This window comes from Netta rufina (assembly GCF_964035555.1).
Source record: "Netta rufina genome assembly, chromosome: 2".
Lineage (NCBI taxonomy): Eukaryota > Metazoa > Chordata > Aves > Anseriformes > Anatidae > Netta > Netta rufina.
The window spans coordinates 131346530-131369182 of record NC_140124.1 but is presented as its reverse complement, the minus strand read 5'-3'; the positions used below and the strand labels follow the sequence as shown (position 1 = coordinate 131369182).

The 22653-nt window shown below is 38.6% G+C and overlaps 1 protein-coding gene across 1 annotated transcript; it reads right to left on the bottom strand.

The window, feature by feature from the left end:
- Window positions 1–9048: 9048 nt before the first annotated feature.
- On the bottom strand, window positions 9049–21807 carry LOC311206613 (carbonic anhydrase 3-like; the record flags this gene model as incomplete). The annotated part of the gene is made up of 7 exons (XM_084282067.1): window positions 9049–9168; window positions 13080–13235; window positions 13422–13487; window positions 14415–14507; window positions 15311–15429; window positions 21132–21329; window positions 21762–21807. 7 exons carry the CDS (start codon window positions 21805–21807, stop codon window positions 9049–9051), a joined length of 798 nt encoding a protein of 265 aa, XP_084138193.1.
- Window positions 21808–22653: the final 846 nt, after the last annotated feature.

Below are 22653 nucleotides of genomic sequence, written 5' to 3'. Positions count from 1 at the left end.
AAAATCCCCTAGTAAAACAGGTCAAGCTCTTTCCTTCTTTCCCACTTCAATTTTCTTCACTTGGTCTTCCCACCTTCCATCTCCCTTTTTTCCTGTTTGTTTGGATGTCTGCTTTCCTCTCTACATGTTTTTATTCTGTGGCCAGCTCCACCCCCACATCCTTGCAGGCAGCTTTAACAAGCAAAACCTCCTCATCCATTTTTTTTTTCTCCTCAATATAATTTTACACTACATTACCCAATCTTCTTGTGGCTCTAGCTGCAACTGAGAAAAATAGCTCATGGTCCACCTTACAGCCAGTCCAGCCTTCCACTATGCCCACACTTTCTCCATCCTTGCCCTAGATTATCACCACGGCTTCCTTGTTTTTTTCCTTTATAATTGGAAAAGCTGCAGCTTGATTTCTGGATTTCTCCTGTACTCCGGTCACATCTCTGGTTAAGAAACACCACTTTAATCTATATACCCTCTCTGTAAGTATCTTTCCTTCATATACTTAGGTACACACGTGGAGACTACTCTCATCCAGGAAATGACTTGGTACCTGCCGCTGCTGAAACAGCAAGTTTTTCCAGTGCAGGTTGGTGTTGGATGCCTACCAACCTAAGGGCAGGTGGCATGTGTGAAGATGGGAGCTGGGGATGGAAAGAAATGGTGTTATGTAATATACACAACATAGCACACTTTTGCAGCATACCAAGTGTTTACCGCACTACTCATACTCAGCAAAGAGGAAAAAAATCTATCTCCATTGCCTGTCTTAAAGTTCTTAACAACTTTGGCACATTAGGAAGACACCTGTTTTAAATCACTTTCACATCCATCTATTTCCCTCTGCATTCCCTGGAATATCCTGCCAGTAGATTCCAGTTATTCAAACTTTAATCCATTATAAATGCTGTTAATCTAGCAGGACTGCTCACATGATTAAAGTTAATCATGTATAGATGTCTTAACCCAAGCACTCTAAAACTTACCAAATCCCAAGATAAAGTTCTGAAAACACAGGTGGAAGCATAAATGAAGCTCCTGAGAAAAATCAGTGTAGAGATTCAATACTTTGAGAAGGTATATGTAGCAATGCTACTATTGAACCACTATAGAAGAGGGAAACAGAAAATTTTCTAAATAAAACAGCATGCTTTCAGCTAGTTTTAGATTACTTTACCATACCAGCAATGAGTTCAAATGATTGTCATATACTGCTCTGAAACTGTGAGATATTTGGACAAGACACAACATATATTGTTTTCTCTTGTATTTATCTGCAAACTGTATCAACTACTCCAATCTAGACTTATGCATCAGTCAAAAATCAAAAAGCCTTAATGAGATGACAGAGAACAGCATTCCCATATTGCAGCATGTGTTAGCATACCTGCTACAACGAAAGAAGTGCACAGCCTCCTGGAGTGCTTCTAAGCTGTGTTAGATTGGGGTAAAGTTTTCCTAATCATGTCCAACATGAAATTATTTAATTCTTCTACTGTAACTACTGCACTGAATAAGGAGAAATTTGAGGGTTACAACAGAAGCTAAACGATTTATTAATTCTACAATAAAATACATATAAATTCTACAACAGTAGTTTTCTTTTCAGTAAACTACTAGAAGCATAATTACTCATACAAGTAGTATTCTAATGTTTGGCTTATTTGAAGACTAGATAAAATTCTCCTATTTTCATGTTTTTCTATGTTATCAGCATCTTTTTATTTGAATTATGTCTCAGAGTTCCCTCACTAGCAGACTTTAAGTACTGGGGGAACCATAAGCCAGCACATAACTGGGATACATAATAAAGCAATAGAGTTTTAATGGATAAAAGTATCATTATGTTCTTTACAGTAGCTTTATATTGTAGTAATGTGAAATCTCACTGAGTAAAAATGATTGTGAGCCTGTCTGGTGCTGATCGTTGGTAGTCAACTTGAGCACTTGTGCTTGTGTCAGATTTCACAACAAAATAACCTACTCAGCCTGCAGAGATCCCAAGTGGAATCATTACCCCAATCAGTGTCAGGGAACTCTGAGGATCCGTAGCTCTAACTATGTGAACAATGCTCCCTTATGATGACAGCATAAATCTGTGGCATATCAGATGTGCAAAATGGTCTTAATTCCTGACATGCAGGGCTTTTTCCAGTGCTTTTGAAGCTGTAATTATTAAGTAACCTACAGGGAATTATTTTAATCTTCCCTGCTTCTCTTAACAAAGAATTGTTTTCTCAGCAGTTTTACTAAAATAAAGAAATAAAAGGAATGACCTTCACATATTTTATCAGAAAAAAACCTGTAGCCAATTATCTGAAAACAAGCAGCAACACTTTGCAGTAGCAAAACTGATGACAGTGTAGTACAAAAATCAGAATTTAAACTTGGAGAGCCACAGAGAGCCAGCTAATACTCTGATTAGCTGGGCTGACAACCTGGTCCTTTTGTCTTACATAAAGTGGTCTCAGCAGTTACAGTATTGTTAAGTTATATAACTACCCAATAATAATAATAATAATAATAATAAAAAGGATATTTCAATCTATACCCTGCTAGTGAGAGGTATAGATCTCATTGAATGCTTGGGTATCTGGAAGAGCACTCCTGCTACTGATGGGATTAATTGAAAATCTGACCACGTATGGTGTCTGTTTTCTGAGCATAACCAACCCAGTGCTTTCCTTTGCTATCAGACTAGACCATACTAAACATCATCTGCAGCTGCTTTCATACCCTATCCAAGGATTTACACCAATTAGCCAGGCAGCCTTTGGGAACTACCTCTTGGAGAAAGGAAGAAATTAGTTTAATTTTGTTTTGTGTTGTGCAGCAGTTGTTGCAAGACTGCTCTGTCTTAGAAGTCAAGGCAGTGAATTTCTATCTTGTTAAAAAAATAAAAATGCTCTTAACCTCCTGTTACGAGCCTTGCAAAATTGGAGCTTTCTCAGGCCAGAGGCCAAAAGCTTTCTTTATACAATCTCTAAAGACCATGTCAGGTTTCTGATTCACTATAAGCACAATACTTATTGTGAAACTCAGTTAAATGCTCTCCTGAACGTACTTCCTCAGCAACTTTATGGTGTGAGGGGGAGAGTTTAAGTTAATTGTTCAGTTTCAGAAGGGGATTAAAGATAATTATGAAAACAGTGGGTCTTTATACCAGTGATGGCTCACAGGCTCTTCAGCAGCATGTGGTTAGTCAGCAGTTTAAGTGTTGCCTCCATGCCAAGGTTTAACATGACACAGGTGCTGCTAGATAATCTAAAGCCAAGTCTATGGAAAGCAGTAAAGCAGAAGGCTCTGTTGGGACAGATATCCACTCTCCTTCTCTTACTCTTCAGTGTTATGCAGATATGGTGGTTCCCAGAGACAAGAGAGCTGGCTGCTTCTTCTCTCATATGAAACACTTACATATGTTAATGATTATGGGGAGATCAATAAAACTTCCCCCCAAATCCTTTTGTCTCTGTCCTAGTCTATGTCCTAGTGTACTGGCTGTGCTCACATTGTTAGTGTATTTTCCCTCAGCATTCTGATTCTTCTCATGAACACACATTCTGAAAGTCAATGCATTTTGGAAAGCCACAAAACTGATCTGATCATTTACTGTGAACTGCAACCATGAAACCTCCCTACCATGTACCATAATCTCTGGAATATTACCCAGTGCAGAAAATCCTGGAGATTTCTGAGCGTTTCCACTGGAGACTTGCTGACGTGGTTCCACAGATTTCTGCATCCATTCTCCTCACCTTGTTTTTGTAGAGAGTCACAAACTGTGGACAATACTCAGCCCCGCTACTGAAGAGTAGAACAAGTACACTGGCATTAAAAGAAGTAAACCCAGGAAACACACAACACTTTTTCCCACAGGTATACAAGGCAAGAATGCAGGGTCAGTGCAAAGAAGAACCAGTCTCATCACATCTATTTCAGACAACAACATGTGCTCTGAAACTAGGGAACCAGCTTGTGTTTTGTGTAAGTGTGGTTGTTAATCCAAGCTGCCCTGTGTCTCTGTGTGGGATCACCAAGCCTCAGTCTCATTGTAGCACATAAAGAATGAAAGGCACAGCCATCTCTCTTCTCAAAGAAGTTATTTGCTCAAGTTCATTCAAGTGGTCTTTAATCAGTCCCACGCCTTTGGTATGCCTTGCCACCACTTATCAGTGAGGTACACTCCTGGTTTTGGGAGTCCTGAAAACCCAAACAGTAATAATGCTTATTTACATAGCATGCATGTGCTTCATGTATGTATGGATATACATTCAGATAGATAGATAGACAAATAGTGCTTTAAAAGCACAGAGTCACAGGTCTATGTGAAAAAGGCTTTGAGGCAATGGAGTCAAACATTATCCAAAACAAGCCAGACATGTTTCAGCTTGAGCCAGCATGTTCCGTTGGAGGTGTGATATGTTCTCTAATGACCATGGTTAAGGATTATCACATGTCCTTCTGGAAGGATGGATTTCTCCAGCTGACAGATTGAAGAATTCAGGCCCAGAGAGCTGTCACTGCTGTACAACTGCCTGTGAACAGGACAGAACACCTGTGCCAATCATTTCTTGTGATCACAAATATTCACCATAGGGTGCTTTATTACAAGGATGTAAAAAATGTAAAACAGCCTATTCTAGCTGTAAGGGCTGTGTTTTTGATGAAAAGATGTCACAGAAAAACCCAACATCAGAACAACCAAAAAACCCCACAAGTTTCGAGGAGTGAAATTACACCTGAGGTAAGTTTCCACATGCTTTTCTTTGAAGTGGCTGAAAACAACATTTTCCCCAAGCACCTGAGGAAGGAATGTACATTGAGATATTTCAGTGAGAATGTGATCCTGTTGTCTTCCATGGGGGGAGTATCTAGTAATTCTCAGGCTGATAAAGTGAGACTATGGGAACAGGTCTGGTGCCATGTGTACCACAAATCAAAAGCCAAATACAGAGAGCCCACAACTGTTACTTGGGAAGCAGCATAAACTGCAGAGCACAACTGTGATTCATCAAAAAAAAGCCCAAAACTTAGAAACTGTTCCCACTGTGCATAGTGTGTTCTCGGCACAAAGCCTATATGTGCGCTCTGCAGAATAAGGCAACAGAACCAGGGTAGCTGGGGGACAGAATGGAAAATGAATTCCCCACCAAATCAATGTACATCAGGCTGTACAAACCACTCTATTCAGCTGCTGTCACCAGTTAGAATCTTTCTTTCTAAGAAATCCTACAAAAAGAATGAGATATTTACTTCGATACCTCAAATTTTTAAGAGAAATAATTTAAGCACAAGTCATAATAAAAAGGAATAAAACAATCTTCAGACACACTCGGGGGATTAATCTTCCTCTCTTTTTCATATCTTATTACCTGCTTTTCCCATCCTTCTCCCCTTATTCATAGGTAATAATATTTGCCTAGTCTTGATGTTATATTGGGTATCTTGAAAGTGAGTAAGGAGGCAAATTGCTAGCCATAAATACATCAAAGTCTGAAAATACAGAGCAAATACAGAAATACATAAAGGTCAGTTGTGTTGCTTTGACTGTCTTGTGTCCTGACTCTTCCCACTTTACCCTATTCTTTCATGTCATTTTCTGCTTTCGAAAACATTGCTGTGGGGCTTCTGGTTTAAAAGCCAGAAGCTTCTGGTTTAGAAGCTTCTTTCTTTCATCTATGAAAAGATTAAAGATGATTTCCATCATCTATGGAAAGATGATTCTTTCCATATATACCTTCTTACTCATTTTCAAGGATGCCAGTGACCACAGGTACACCTGTGCCTTTAAAGTGTTTCAAGCTTCAGGAAGACTCGCATCACCACAGAGCTCGACCCAGCTGAATTATTTGTGACATCTGCAGAAGATGAACGGGGACTTGGAGAAAAGGCTATCAGTGAATCTTGCAATGTGGCTGAATGCCTCATGTCTGCATTTCTGCTTTAAAGGGACTGTTCCTCATTAGCACTTAATACAGCCGAATATGCATATAAGCCATATAAAATAAAATATAGTAACCCACTGTTTTCTACCTGACCTAGATGAAAGTTTTGTTCTCCCTTTTTAGCTGGTATTTCTGCTAAAAATCAGAGAGCTGGGGCTCCCTGCTTTCACTGTGCTTAGAACTACACCCCCACAGAGGAAATGAGCAGATAGAAGTGAGATGTGTAGGATGTTTTGACTACAGTGACCTGTGTTCGTGAATTAATTTTTCAGTGATTAATTTTTCTTATAGTTACAGAAAGCTGCAAGCTAAAGGCATGGGAGGACTTCTGTAAAATAACAATGAACATGGCCTGAGGGGAGGGAAAATTGCATCAGGCATGAACACATTCTAAGTGCTGACTCACCCCACATTTCCTCCCTTGCTGCCTTCAAAACTCTCCTTAATCTCCTCATACTTTCAATTTACAGCTCAATTTACAACTTCAGTGCCCTGCCGCCCCCATTCTTTAGCTTTCTGTTTTCTTTCTACTCCTACACTTTTTTTCCTGATGCTTGCTGAACCGCTGTTCTTGATGTCATCCATTACCTCAGACAGTCCCTTGGACTTAGGAAGGATGTCTGCAAAACAACTTCTAAAGCCCATCTGCACACACTGTCTCGTATCTGCAACTGAGGGAAAACAGTCCTGAGCCTAATTTATTTTACCTTTTACTAATTATGAATAAAAGTGCTATGGAAGCACCTGCATGAGAAATTCAAATGACACTTTTTTTAGAGAGGTTACTTGGCTTGCAAGTTTAAAAGAGCTAATAAATGTGATTCTAAAGGATGAGGCTGACCTCAGCTTCATTTACAGAACCCAGACAGCTCCTTCACAAAGTGTGTCTGGAAAAGCACCATATCATTAAAAAAAAAAAACACCTGAGATTGCATGTCCCAGTTTTGCATTTTCATAAATTGCAAAAAAAATAAAGCCTACTCTAAGCTCTAAGATATACAACTTAGGTTATTTTATAATAACAACTATCTTCTAATTCACAGGACATATACCACAGAACTGACTGGAGAAAAAGAAGTGTTTATAGTATTGTTTTCTCATATTTGTATGCATCAGGACATGTTCTTATCCCTGCAGCTAACACTGTGTTGGGTACTGGTGTTCCAACAGGAAGCTATGCTTAAGAGCTGTCCTGGAATGACCCAGCTGGGAATAAAATACATTTAATTGAATATTTTAAAAATAAATATATTTGTTTTCAAACACAGGAATCACCATAGGCTTTACTGGTATAAGTCATTCATTCAAGTGGAAGTCTACGTAAGACAATGTGTCTAACTCAGAAATGCATACATGCAACATAAACAGCGTTAACTCATCTGAATTATTTCACAATATGGCTACAAGCCATAACATGAACACCACAATGCAACACATTTGGAAAATTAGTTGGGAAGAAGCTAAGAATGACTAAGCTAAATTTCCCAACCAACACACTACCTGTTTGAAGAAAGAAACAGAAGTGAGGACATGGTCCAGAAATTTTCACAGTGAGGAATCTGGAGACAGGATGCGTATCCCCATCAAGAAGCTCAGCAACATCCTCCTGCTCTAGAATGTGGCAGCTAAGAATCTATTCATGACACAGCAGTAGATAATTTTTATTCCTGGAGCTGAATCTTAATTCCCTTTCAGATTAACAGTTTTAAATACACATTGAACTTCTCTGTTGTACATTCAGCTTGTGAAGGGGTTGGTTGATTCATATGATATTACATGAAAGTCATTGTGTAATCTCACTAAAAGAATTGCTGTAGATCTCTTAAGCATGTAGCACATTTAAGATGCTATTTCCTTGCGGTCACATAAAACAGTATCAGTACTCTTGTGGTTCAAAGAAACATCTGAAAAAGATACCATCCATCCTTAATTTCCATGAAGGCATATTACAGAGGATATTGACAAGTATTTCCATAGAATTATTATTTTTGTATGGAAAACTGGAAAAAAAATTGAAAATAAAAACATACAAAACAAAAATTCTTAAGTAAATGTATTTATTAATGTTGCATTTCTTAATGCAGAGATACTTTTATTTCAAGTATACGCTTACAATCCTGCTTCATTGTTTTTGATTCCAAAACAAAAGACAAGGACGCCCTGGTCAACTGCTTTTTGATTAGAAGACTCAAACTGTGGTTTCAGATATTTATGCACAAATCTCACTGATAGCAGAATCAATATATTTGCACATGAACAGAGAATTTGCCTAAAAAAAGAAAAAAAAAAACACTAAAAAAAATAACTCTTGCTGTCTTAATATCCTTTTAACACAAAAAGCTAATTGCATACATGAAAAAACATATATTCAGGATACTAAGATAAAGTCCTCAAAATCCATGTCACTGATTGCTACAACATTAACATGCAAATTAGTCTTTTAATATGGACAACCAGTTGTGACACAAATACAAACAACTCTTCCCTGATTCCATAGTTTTAACTAAGTATAATTCAGCGAATGCTATTTGCAGAATAGACCTCTAACTGTCCTGTTACACCTGTGCTTTGCTTTAAGAAGTTAATTGCTGATTTTGCTATCAATGGTAATGAAACAATTTTCTATCCTTTCATATTTTATGTGAATATCAAATACAAAAAGAGCGATCTCATTTATTAATGTGCAAAACTGGTGCAGCTCAGAGCAGAATATTCTTAATCTGAAAACAATTATTGAAAAATATGGTTTTATGCTGAAAACAACTGCAGTATCTTTAGTTTGTAGCAGGACAAGCACCAAGGGACACGTGGGCAATAGGAAATGCTTTTATAGTTGTTAGTAGCATCTTCTTTCGTCCTTCATACTAATAACAAAAGCTAATTCTAAAGCAGTAATGAAGAGCCAAACAGATTCTCTATTTCCAGTTTAACGATAGGATTTTCCTATGTAAATTTTGCCCTCTGAAAGTAAAATTCCCTTTTTACAACTCAAGGTTTCAGTCTCCAAACATACAGCTGGAGTTCCATCTAAATGCAACAAATGACCCAAAACAAGACCATCTTCTAGTTCTAGAGGTCATCTCGCTTGGGAACAACCAACCTGAACCAGGTCCTAAAGGAACGATGCGCTCACCATCCTGAAATACCGAGGCTGAGTTGGGCGCCAGTTATCAACCAGGGGGAGATCAGGTTCGTTCTCAGCATTCTTGGATAAGCTACGGAGCTTCGCCATCTGCAGGAGAGCAATATCGAAGTGTCATGACGGAAATCCCTTGGGAACAAATCCACAGCTCAAGAGTTAAACCAAGGAGGCTCATCCAGCCCCAGAAGCTAGGGAGAAAACCTCATTCAAAGTTGTGAGGATGTCCTTCACCCCATCACAAGAACTGTACTCACCTTCTTTTCCTAGCACTAATATTCTTAGAAATAGTCAAGAGACAAAACAATGTGAACAGAATTGTGAGAAGTTTAGTACCATCACTTACGTATTGTCTACAGAACTGTGTACAGCTACAGAAATAGGAAGTTCTTGGAATATGTGAATAGAGCAGCCTGTCCTAATAAGCTTCTACTCTAATCCTGCCTTAAGATCTGATTGTTAAGCAGCCACTGGAACTGAAAGGTGTTAAGGCTAAATTTTAAACTAAATTCTAAACTAATTGTTCACTTCTGTGGTGGGTCTGTAGCAGAGGATAAATTCTGCTGCAGTAACACAGAAAAAAATTACTAGTGACAGGAATATAAACCTGGATGATGACTTGGTCAAGTTTTCAGATGGTTTGTAAATAGTGTCTGCAGCTTCACTTTTTTTTGCTCATGTTTTAAATCAAGGTCTATTCCTGTTGAGGGATGCTGTAAAAATTTTGCCCATGCTCTTCAAAATTGTATAATGGTCTTCCTCTACAACTTTCAGATTTTCAAAGGAAGCAAAACACACACCCACTCAAAGATAGATTATATTCATTTGTTGCCACTGCCGTGCATGACATTAAATAGGAAGCATATCAGCTGTGATTCAGACACTTGACATTTCACGTTCTGAATGGCTTACTGTGAAGAGGATTGCATACATTTTTCTGTGCATACACTTAAAAATGTAACCTCATGCATGGCACACATCAAATTGGCTCATAACTGGCTTCAGTACTCTGATGAACCTAGCTTCTAGAGTACTGAGCTCAAGCACAGTGGAAGCAGAACTTCTGTCTGGGCTGTAAAAACTGTGTTCACAGTGACTACACTCATTCCAGTTTATGGATTGAGCTAGCTCACGCATCTCAATGCTGCTCTTCACCATGTGGCACAGCAAAGCCAACTATCTCAGTTTGTCTGACAAATGATATGTGAGGGTCACATTTACAATCAGCATAATATGCATCAGCTGGATTATTCATCTGAAACTGAGTTCCAGATTTCAGATGAAGAACAATTTGTATGAGAACTGTGAGAGATAAAAATAGTTCATCAGTTTTGGTAATATTGAAAAAGTACTGTTAGAGAAGAGACTGATGCTTTTTGCTTTGTGGAAGACACCTACACTGAGTTAAAACAAACAAACAAACAAAAAAACAACAAACAAAACCATCATTACATATATCCAGGCTATAACTACATAAAGGTGAAAAAAATTAGTCTGTAATTGGATAGAGGAATTCCACAGTTAAGTTCCTATCTTTTCATTAAATGTAAGCTGAGCAGCTAGGCCACCCTCTCTACATCTCACGGGGATTTCTGGTGAATTGATTTTTCCTACAGAGTACTGATTACCAATGCCTGCACTTATCCTTGTGGCTAATATGCTACTACCATCTGGCTGCAAAAGCATCCAAGTGATCCAAATGCATATGCACTTCAGATAAGCACTATTAACAGGGCTGCAATGGTAATACACCTTCTAGGATTAGAAATAATTAGTAACATGATCCTTTCCTATGAATACATTATTTAGACTGCAGATACTCTGGAGTAAGTGAAGTCTTTCTATTGCACTTGCATACAGCACTTCACATACAGTACTAATTCTGCCTCAAAAGAGTTATCTCAGGAAAGAGACGATGTCCCATCTCTATGTCAAAACTTCCTTTTTACCTTAAATGCTCCATTTTTTTGCAGTAGGGTCAGTTAGAGATCTGCCCGTATGTCTCCCAAGACTCACTAACTTCAGGTAAGCTGAAAAAAAACTATAAACCCAAATACAGACTATAACCCAAATACAGACTATAACCCAAAGTTGGATCAATGATGTGATTGGATATTCCTTGCAAAATACATTTTAAATCAGAGATGCTCAGTAATGACTATACCTTCCCTAAAAAAAATTGTAGTTGATATTCTCTAATATAAATCTCTAAGTAGATTTATTTTGTAGAAACCAGCCAGAGCCTATTTGTATTTTTCACACAAGTACCAGCTTCAGAGTATCCCATATATTTTAATTTTTGGATGGGCAGAGAAACAGGAGGCAGATCAAATCCATAAACTGTGAGAATTAAGCTGTAAGTTATTTGAATACATTACCATATTTCACCTCTTGCCAGCTAAGGTTCACATCATACCTGAGTTCTATTATTTGAAAGATAAAGAGCCACATAAATGCAAAGTAGTAGCAAACAGATTTTATTTTGTGATACATGGATATCAATGAATACAATGAAATGCCTTATCACCCTGACGACCTAAAATGACAAGTTATGTGTCCATATATAACACCTACTTAACATGTCAGTCACTTGATTAATGTTCATTTTCTCACTGTGGAGTCTTGAAATTGGTGATATCATATCACTGCAGTCTGCTAAATAGAGGAATAATCTCAGATGAGAAAACTGACTTGTGTGGTATTAGGCACTGGCTGAAAGGTGATGAAAGAGGGCATTCAAATTTCTATAAATGGGACTGGGGAGAATGAACATTAACAAGAAATACCTCTTCATAGTAAATGACCAGAGAAGGCTTTCAGGTTAATGTGAAATTATAGTTATCTGATGCTTCTCCTGTTTGTAAAGATACAGACAAGGGTATCAAGCAGGTAACACAACACTTCCATAACTTTCTTGGGTACATGAGAGAATCAACAAACCTAGCAGATTTATATTCTGATAAAATATGTTTTTTAAGAAAAGCATACCATAAGACACATTTGAAAAGTAAAATGTTCAAAAAGATGGAAATGCCAAGCTGCATTAGATGAGATCTGTGGACTCTGGCTTCATTCAGTGCAACATATTTATGGTACCTGTTTATTATTAGACTGACCCACAGCATTTCATTGCAGATGGTCACTTTTTCACAGCAGCTTTATTTCATAATTTTTCCAGTGATTGCCCTCAAATATCATGAAAAACAATAAACGCTTTACCTAAGGAAGCTTGAGAGAACACAAATGATTGAAAAAATCCTGCATAATCAAAGTTGTTGGTGCAAACCCAACAATAACCTTCAGCCAAATGCTTTAATGTTCTGATTTAAATGGCTGAAGAACACAAGTTAATGGTTACAGCTTTCCTACAGTGGGTCTGGGATAATGCAGGGTTTTGGGTTCTGTGTATGAGCCACGTCTAGATCCCTCCTTAACTACTAGCAAGAGTTAATACCATGAGAACACAGAGACAAGAACAAAAGGAGAATTACCTCTTTTCTTTAGCTGATGCCACAAGGGATCTCTTGCCCATGAGAGCAAGAACTCTCATAAATAGTAACTACTGCTTGCTATCAGTTCTGCCCCAAGCAGCTATAAACTCTTACCATCTACACTGTGTTCTGACTTTATTGATTTATAAAGGTCTCTCTGATGGCTGCTGAGTTGAACAACCTTTCTGACATGGGTTGGGAAACAATCAGTTGTTCCGAGTAGAGGAATAACAATTGGAGAATGATAATGCAGAAGTCATACAGAGATAGATAAGGAGATGGGTCTAATAGGTTGATTGCATATATTAGGTTGTAGACTGCAGTCTTTTGAAGATTTTTGCAGGTTCCCTATGGATTCCCAAGATAGTTTCTAAGGCATCCAGTTCTTTACTTTCTTTTTAATCAAGCAATTTCTCACAGAAAGCAGTAAGCATTTCATTATCAAAAGATAAGATCAGTTTACTACTTGTAACTAAAAAGAAGTGTGTAAAATATTATCTAATTGAAGTTTACCTGGTCTGAGCTGACTATGATAGGCTCTCTAAGTATAATCCAAGTGATGCACTCTTCACAAGGTGGAGTAGTGAAAGAACCATGGTATGTCCAGTAGTCATGAGACTTAGGGAAAAGAATTGAAGGATCGAAGTTTGGAAAAGGAGCTTCTTTCCCCTTAAAACAAAAAAGCAAACAACATTTTCAACAGCTCTAGTTAAGATTAAGTAAAGATTTAGCTCTGGCATAGAATTTGAAAACTATAGTCATGCCTCTTGATGTTTTTTGTCCTGAGAATTCCCAGCAATCTTCCTATTAAAAACAAACAAAAAGACCCACAAACCAAACAGAAAACATTGTTACCTTTGTTTTGATGGCATTTATTTCTTCAAGAATTCTCTTCATCTCTGGTTTAGGAGTTTTCCCTACCTGTAAGGAAGAAAGCATGAGCAAACCAGAGTTCTGCTGATCAGTTTTCTTCTTTCTGGTATTTTTAATATGTGCATCCAAACATATATTAACTATAAAATTATAATGCTACAACCCAACCTGTCACTCCTACCAGCTAAGTAAGATACGTATTTCATCTGTACCTTCTCAACCTTCTCTTTGTACTCTAACAGGTATTATGATCCAAATGAGGAAATCACATCAGTACAGAAACCCTGCATCACAGGTAATTACACAACACAGTTATTCCTATTGACAGTGAATTTTAGCCTGAGAAAGACATCCAACTCTCCAGACTCAAGTACAGACTTTGGAAAAAGTTTAATTCTAGTTTAAAGTCAAGACTTCATGGTCAGATCTATTGTTTGCAATTGCTGATCTCAACACAGATGTCCATCTATCTCTGGTGAATATTAATTAAACAAGAGATAACAAAGGCTGGTATTTCAGGCTAAGACTGCATGCCCCAAAAAAGGATTTTTAAAAAGGATAAGTCCATTTTGCCTAGTAGAAAGCTCATGAAAAGCTTAGGAGATGTATCTGTCCCTGAAATCAGTCCATGACTAGCACAAAAAACAACTGATTGCTATTGGTCCAAGGGCTACTATTGACATTGTGTCCCTAAAGAAGGGAAAAATGCATATGAATTTACAGTTTCCAACAGCCACATGGTGACACTACAGCCACTGGGACAAGCGTGTGGAATATTGAATGCCATTGGAAATATCATGACTCACGCTCTGTAACTTGAAAAGCATGCATTACTGAAAGTCAAGCCCTTCACTGTGGTATAATCCATAGAAAATACAGAAGAAAAAAAAACTCAGAAGTTTTTGTTTTTTAACCCTGCAAGAATAGAAATGTGTACAGTAGGAGTACAGAGAAGGAATATGTGCTTCTACTTACTTGCAAAAAAATGGCCAAAACAGCTATACCATCTGTTCTTCTCACAGCATCAAGGTAATTACTATATTTTGGATTCCAGTGTAACAAATGTAGCTGGAAACAAGGAGAAACAAATATAAAGAGATCCATTACTGAACTGCAAACTATTAGAGGCTGAATTTAGAGTTCTTCATGTATATGAGAAAGTTTGGGGCCACAAAGAATGAGGATTAGGCCTTCAAAAAAATTAGATGTCAATTCATACACAACTTATACAAGTCATATTACAATTTAGACTACTATTTTGTTTTAAAATGAACTACAAACATCTCAGTGTTAAAAGAAGTTTCATCCTAAAGCTGAAGAACATAGACAAGATGTTTAAATCAGCAGGCAGAACACACACAATTCAGAAGTGATCTACCAATACGTGATTCATTACCATTTAGTTTTCAAAATACAGTAAATCTAGTAAAGAACTTATAAAAATGTATGTTCTGTATATTATTAATCTACACTCCTCATCTTCCCTTACTATCTTAAAGGCAGAAAATTAATGTAAGGCATTCCTTCTCATTTCTGTGTCACTTCAGCCATAATACTATATTTTCAGAAAAGTGTTTTAGTAAGTTTCCATTGCTTCTCAGTAATTCAGTCTTGATGTCCTGTTTTTCAAGCCACAATGTCTTAAAAACATGGAAACTTTTATTTCACATATACAATTTTTCTTTTCTTATGGGCTAAGAATTACTTTAGCACAATTCACATTTATAAGAATCTGTAGAAGAAAATGCCACAGATAGTTAAAGATAATTGGACTATTTGAAATGCTGACAAATGACAGTTCTTGTCCCACTGAACAGAAATGAAAATCCTACTTTATAACGTATTTTAAAGTAAAAAGCAGTGAGTCTTACCTCTCCTGCATATCTCACTCCATTCACAACATGTTCAGAGCCATGGTCATCAGACGAACCCCAATGAAAGTGAAGTTGACGCAGCCTGTAGACTCCTGGAAGTGGCCCACCTCTCAACACTGCAATTGATAATCTGCATCAGCATTAGACTCAGGTATTTTATTTTTATTTATTTTTTTGTTAAGAAATATATATACATTTAAAATACTAACAAACAGTTACTGTACAGAGCTCCTATGTTCTCAGAGAACTGCATACCTCTTGGATATCTGCAAGAGCACTTCAGGCAACTGTTTTCAGCTACATCTACTTACAGACAGCTGAAAATGCATGCCTGGCTTCCATAATAGTCAATTGAGACTACTGTTTTAATTAATTTACATAAATGTGAGCATCTGAGCTATGCCTATCTACACAGGGCTGGCAAATATGGTACAGAATCTGTAGGAAAACTGTACATTTGTAAAGCTGTATCTGGAGGCAAGGTGATTAGGTCATGAAAAATGGCATGAGATACCTATGTTTGGGTAACTGAATTAAGCCCCTAATCAGAACAGTCAAGCCTCTGAAGTAATTCTGCTTGCCTTAAGTAGGCACGCAGCAGACGGTGACCTGAATTGTTCTGCAGAATCCATTGATTCAGTGTGACTCCATCTCCACTGGCTAGGCCTATATTTAAAAAACCCATATGAGACACCTAAATTTAATATTTACCTATATGAAAGCACAAAAAAATAGCTATGACTAAGATCAGCTACTGAAATGCTAGGTGTTAAAGAAATTCCTGCAAAATTCTACAGATTTTATCTGCTACAGCAGACGATGACTTCTTCGTTTAAAAAGCTACAAATATACTGATGCTGCTTCTGCTGCTGTAATGGCTGCTCCCTCTGGCTGTGGAAGAGGGGAGCAAATGAGCCAGAAAAGCAATCACTAAGAATGCAAACCATCTTCCTACAGAAGTTCAGCCTGTGACAAGCAATAGCCTGCACTCTAGATAATCTTAGCATTTTTACACAGCAGATGAAGGCAGTGTATTTGAAAGGAGCTCACAATAAAAAGGGAAGAACTTCTCAACATTCACCAAATACTAATCAATCTTGAATTCTCATTCACTTCTTTTTTTGGAGATAGAAGTTAATATGCATTCCTATAAGCCATTCAGCAGTTCCCAGGAACAGGTTTCTGTACATTAAAGAAAAATATCCTTAAATCTGAAAAGATAAAGAATGAAATCCCTGATCACCTCAAGAAACAAAGTACTAAAGACATCAAGAACGTTCTTTAATGAATATTAAGAGCAAGCTGTTACTTTCAAATGCCTTTTACTTGTTCCCACAGTCATTCAGTACCACAGCTGGTGCAGACACAGTAACAGTAGTAGCTGACAAAGCCATCAATTCTCCATTAAAATAGATCTGTAAGACCAAATAATCCAGTTTAAGGTAAAAACGTGTCATTATTTCCACAGATGGGCCATCAGCAGACAATCGGGCATTAGGTGAAGCTCTCCATCACCTCATGCCAACATATTCGTGCTTCACTCATCTATAAATAGGCAGTGGGTTTTGCTTTGCAAACTTTCAGCAGATAGAATGATTCAAAGATTAAGATGCCTCTAAACCAACATCTCCCAATGGACAAAAGTGGTTTTTTTTTTTTTTTTTTTTTTTTTTTTAATATTATTTATTTATTTAAATTTAATTGCAAGTGTGCAGTATAAAAAATAGAAATATATGAAATGAGAGTAAGTAGAAATTATGGGACTCCCTCAAAATAACAGGGCCTAACTGCAGGGAGAGCGTACCACCAGCCCAGGAAGGCAAGGGAGAAGAGAATTCAGCACTTTTTAGTGGCTAGAGGGCTCTTATCATTGCAAACTCTTGTCCTACTGCTCTTTTTATCTAGGCTTGCACACTGACCCTCAGCAGTGCCTGCTACCAGGCACTGCAAAATACTAACAAAAATGTTGTGTCAGTCTGAAGAACTTGCTCAAATTCTGTGTCTTGCTAAAGTAAAACTGGTGGAGTTATGTGAACACAACTGTCTTTCCTGCTGGCTGTGAAAGCATACCGTGAAAGTCAAGTGGAAAAACACAGGGAGCACCAGAGTCATGAAGTGAGTTGTGTTTATAAACACAAGAAGAACTAACTGCTCCTACAAGATTTACGATCCTTGCATGCTGCTGCATCCATAAAATGAACTGGTAAAGCACAGTGAAATTAAATTAGTAAGATATTACTGCTCAACAACTGAAAAAGACGCATCACCGTTGTTATGCTTTGTAACAGCATATATGCTGCTTTGTAACAGAATGTGACAGTGTAGAAACTACAGCTTTGTAACGCCAGTGATAAATTTTAGCCATTATAAAATCCTCTGCTCAAATAGGATCTCAGTACTTAAACACGCTTGCTAATTGCAGGGGTCAAATGTGTTTGCTAAAAGCTTTCTGAACACACTTCCACAGTTCTCACTGAAATTTTCCTTGAGTAAACAGTGAATAGATATGCAAAAGAATTGCTCTTGTTTGTATGTCAACTTTGTGCTCTTCAGGGGACAGACAGGGAAAAAGTCTGCCAGAGACCTTCACCTGAATGCAACACCCCCATTCCAGCTCTGTGCCTCTAGATCAGAGCCTGCTCTCACTGAGCTCCCACATTCTTGTAATCTCAGGTAGGGCTGGCATCCCGGTCTCCAGGGGCAGAAAGCTGACAACCCACTTCATAACCATAGCCTCAGAAGGCCCTTGACTGTCCAAGCATTTGTACCTCCAACAATAGCATAGAAGTCCAAAGTTTATAGAAATTCAGCTCCTAAATCCCTTGGACCCATGTTCTGCATTGCTCATTTACACTCAATACCTTCCTGCAGACACCACAAATGATAAATGTGCTAAGAACTGAAGGAAGAATTTAACTTTGCTGCCTTTAGCAATATGCAGTATAACCATGAAGTATAGTGGTAGGCGGCATAGCTACTGGGGTACACAAGCACGGGGATTTAGCTGTGGTATTACTGTAACACCCACCAACTTCTTCCAACGTGAAGTCTGTACACAAAATGTTAAGTAACTTTTTGCAGTTATTCAACCAAATCTACCAAAACTAGATATCTACCAAAATCAACCAAAACTAGAGGGTCTATGGACAGACTTCCCCAGTTCTAATTAAAGTGACTGGGCTTTGTACTAATTGTTTATTCACCAGAAGCTGATTATCAAAATCTCATCTGCAAAGATAAATGAGGTTTCCCACAAGGTGGTACTCCAGGAAATGGTGCCCACAAGTACTTGTCATGCTATTAACAGACCTATAAGCAAAAGTTCTCACTGTTTACAGTAATCATCTGCTTAACTTCTTTTTTCACCATCTACTCCCAAAAGGACACATTCCTTTGATAAGAAATCAAGAGATTCTGAAAAAAAGCATCAGGGTAGCCTTATAAAAAAGCGTGCCTGCACTGAGGTACTGCATAACTTATAAATAGCTGGAGATAAACTCTCTAATTGCTTGTATTAGAGTAGCTCCAAAGATAACAGCAACAGGCCCCTTTACAACATAAAATGTGAATTACATTAGATTGTACTACTCCCAGAAACTTCTCTACAATAATTTGAGTTTAAGAGACTGTCCAAAAGATGAATATGCAAAGCCTTTCTGGCAGAGAAGACACGATGGAAGTAAAACTCTGAGAGAGGTGCATAGTAATTTGTTTTTATCATTTTTGCAATCTACTAAGCAATTAGGGAATGTTTACGTCTACTTCATCTACCACTATTAAAAACCTAGATGTAATTACAGATACAAGTATGACCACTCTAACTGAAAAACTTAGGAAAAGAAAAAAAGGCTTTAGTTTTCTGGCTAACTCAGAAATAATTCAGATAAAGTGATAGATAAATATATGGGTAGATAGAATGGTTTTGTTCCAAAGGAATAAAAGCTTCATTTTGATGTTATTGCTGTTATATATATTATGCAGCAAGTGGTTTCTTTACACACAAAATAAGTCACTATATGTATCCAAGAAGTTTCAAACTTGCTTAAGTCAGTAGGAGTATGCACAGTGGAATTTGTCCTGCAATTAGCATTATATTAGAGAAGGAACACCACCCACATACTCAACAGACAATGGTATAACAAAAAAGACATAACAATAAACACTGAATGTTTCTTGCCTTCAAAGAGTTGAGAAATACACCTACTTTTTTTTTTTTTTCCAGTGAGTCACTTTTTATTTCTGAGATCAGAACATAACAGATACTGTGCAATTTATCTGAAAAAATTTCAGAAAGTTCCAAACCTTTCTTCTCTTTGTAGCCACAGTTCTGCATCTGTGTTATATATTGCTGTGCGTCACGGGGAGTATCCAGGTACAATCTCAGTAATTATAACAATAACTGACATTAATGCAAGATATATAACTCATTGATATACCTGATGCTGTTCAACAAATAAAAGAGATGGTAAAGAAAAAAAAAGTAAGAAATGGTCATGGAGGTCTTCCCATATGCCACAGCTACCTGTCTTTACTTATGTATAATGCTATCTGACACTAAGAATAATATTTTTATATAAATAACACTAAATATTACCACTTTGCTAGAAAGGTAATCAACCTCTTGATGATGTAGTAATCTGTGAGTTTTGATAGTGTACTACCTCGTACATTACACATATTTTGATACTCAGTTTTCATGAAACCCAAGTCAATTAATCTAAATTAAATTAGTGCATGTAGGTATTTACGACCAACAAACCTATAAACAAAATTCTGCATAGTAATTACAGCAGTCAATCCTAGTTATATTGTAATGAAGCTTATACTGTAGTTAAATTAGTCTGTTCACTATAGAAGATTGACTTTTTAATACTTTACTGAAATTGACATTTCTTTTTCCTTTTCTTACCATTTCATGTGCTATAAATAATAACACAATTCTGTTGACCTTGATATAAGAATAGAGTGAGGTATGCATTTGATTTTTCTCTTTTATCTTAGTACTAATGCCATTTCATACTTTAATGGGATGTTTTTCTTTGAAATATAGCCAACATTGTCAACATGAAACTTCAATGGTTATGCCAACGCAAACTAAATACTTCTAGCACCTGTTGAACAGAACAGACACATCTTTTCAAAATACATAGCACCACTAATTCTTAAAAGCTCTGCATTATGAATGTACCATATTACTTCTTGTATTAACTGTGAGTGATGAGATAAAAGATTCTGGGCATTAAAATATTTTGGACATTGAAACTGAAATAGTGGAATTTCTCATCCTCATTAAGACAAAATTTTATGAATGTCAAAGTGATTAAGTGATTAAATAAAGTGACTTAGTGGTGATATCTGATTCAGTACTTCATTTATCAAACATTACATGGGTACAGTTTTCCAGTATTGTGACTTCAGCCATATACATAGTTACAGATGTTCTGCTGGGCATGTCAGATAGCCCCAAATGGATTTCAGTCCTCATAGACAAAGCCTAGACTGCATGGGCCCCAGGAAAGCAACACAACAGCACTGTGGCAAGTACAGAAATTTACCCTTCACCTTAATTCATGCCGCAACAAGCTTATCTGCAGTTTTCTCCATTCCCTAGGATTTAACCCATGGACTTTAAAAGTAGCCACAGGCCTTTCCCACCAGTTGTGAGGGGCACTGGAGTCACAGCATCCTGTATGTGCCATGCAGGCGCTACATAAAGACCTCCTTACAGCCATGAGCATTCAGAGCACTCTGTCTTTCACACAGGTTGAGAACTATTCGCTAACATACCATAACAGCTCAAGGTAAAAACGTAACTAACCTGATCTATCGAAAGAGTCATCAAACACAATTCTGCAGGTTTTCCCATTATTGAGGATGGTCTTCGCTGCACCGGGGTCGTAACTAGCAAACCATGGCAGAAGGGAGCGATCATAATGCACTTCTTTGTTATTGATTTCAATAGGTGACTGATGGCGTCCTTTGGCAATAGGGTAATTTTTGTGCCACTGGTCTGGTCCTAGAAAAAAATACAGAGAAATATCATGAAAACCTTTTCCAGCTAGGTATGAATTGCACTTGTTTCACAACAATTGCAAGTTTGTCTTTACCGTGCTATGGAACATAAATAAAATGTATTAGCAAGTGGGTTACTAATCACCTGGCTGTTAGTCACGGCCTGTCAAGAGCTGTGTAACAAACAATTAGATCATTCCAGCTGGGATATTACACACCACACATTCTTCAGCTGAACCCAAACCCACACAGCACCCCCCAGATCTTATGTAGCGGGTGCCTGACAACACACCGGGGGAGGAGATGAAAGGTGTGTGCTCAAAGCCAGGCAGTGGCTAGAAACAGGACGGGGTACCCCCAGATGGTGACCCAGATGGCACACCTAGCCTCGGCCCCGGGCACCCCACTGCAGAGCAAAGCCGGTGCCGGTGCTCACCGTTGTCGCTGTCGTAGCCCCACGGGTAGTAGTTGGGGTTGATCATGGTGCCTCTGCCTCGCCCCAGCCCCTCCCGGCGGCTCTGGCAGGACGGCAGCCGGCCCTGACAGCTGCTTTTTATACCCTGCCGCCAGCTCCATGCCCGTCCCCGCCGAGAGGGACCGCGGGGCCCCGGGGCGGGGAGAACCGCGCTCCCCGGTACCGCCCGCCGCCGCCCCGCCGTCAGGGGCCGCCCCGCATTTAGGGTGCACGGGGGGATGGCGGTGGGGGTACGCTCTGTGGGGTGGCCCCGATGTGTGGCGAGCACCTAGGGGATGGAGGCTGGGGGTCTTCGGCCATCCTGGATGGGGCACAGGGGCTGGAGCACAACGGGGCGGTGCTGGGAAGGGCTGCTGAGGGGACAGGGCTGCTGCTGTCTGCCCCAGCTCTGAGTGGGGTGTGGAAATGTGTGAAGCAGTCTCAGGGCTGCCAGAGCGAGCAGTCCAGTTTCTTCACAAATTTGGACTTTACTCCACTGAGGAGTGTTACAGGTTCCATTGCCTCAGTTCTCTCCCTTACACAGAAGCAGCAATTCACCTGTGCACAGCCGGTACAGGCCTGCCCCAGCTGCTCAGCTACGCTGCCGCTTGCCCTCGTGTTTCTCCAAGCTTAATGGTCTTTGTGTGGACGTTTCTGGAAAGCCCACTTGCTGTGAGGCTGCCTCAGGTTAGATCAGACTGGGTGTCTCCTGAGGGGACCATGTTAGCAATGTTTCCCACTTGATCCACAGTGCAGTGATCCTCCAATTCGGAGGTTGTCTGGGAGGGACTGTGTCTGACAGCTTCTGCGTGCAAATGGTTATCACAGATTCACACCCTTGCCTATAAAATTTCCACATATACAATTGGCATCC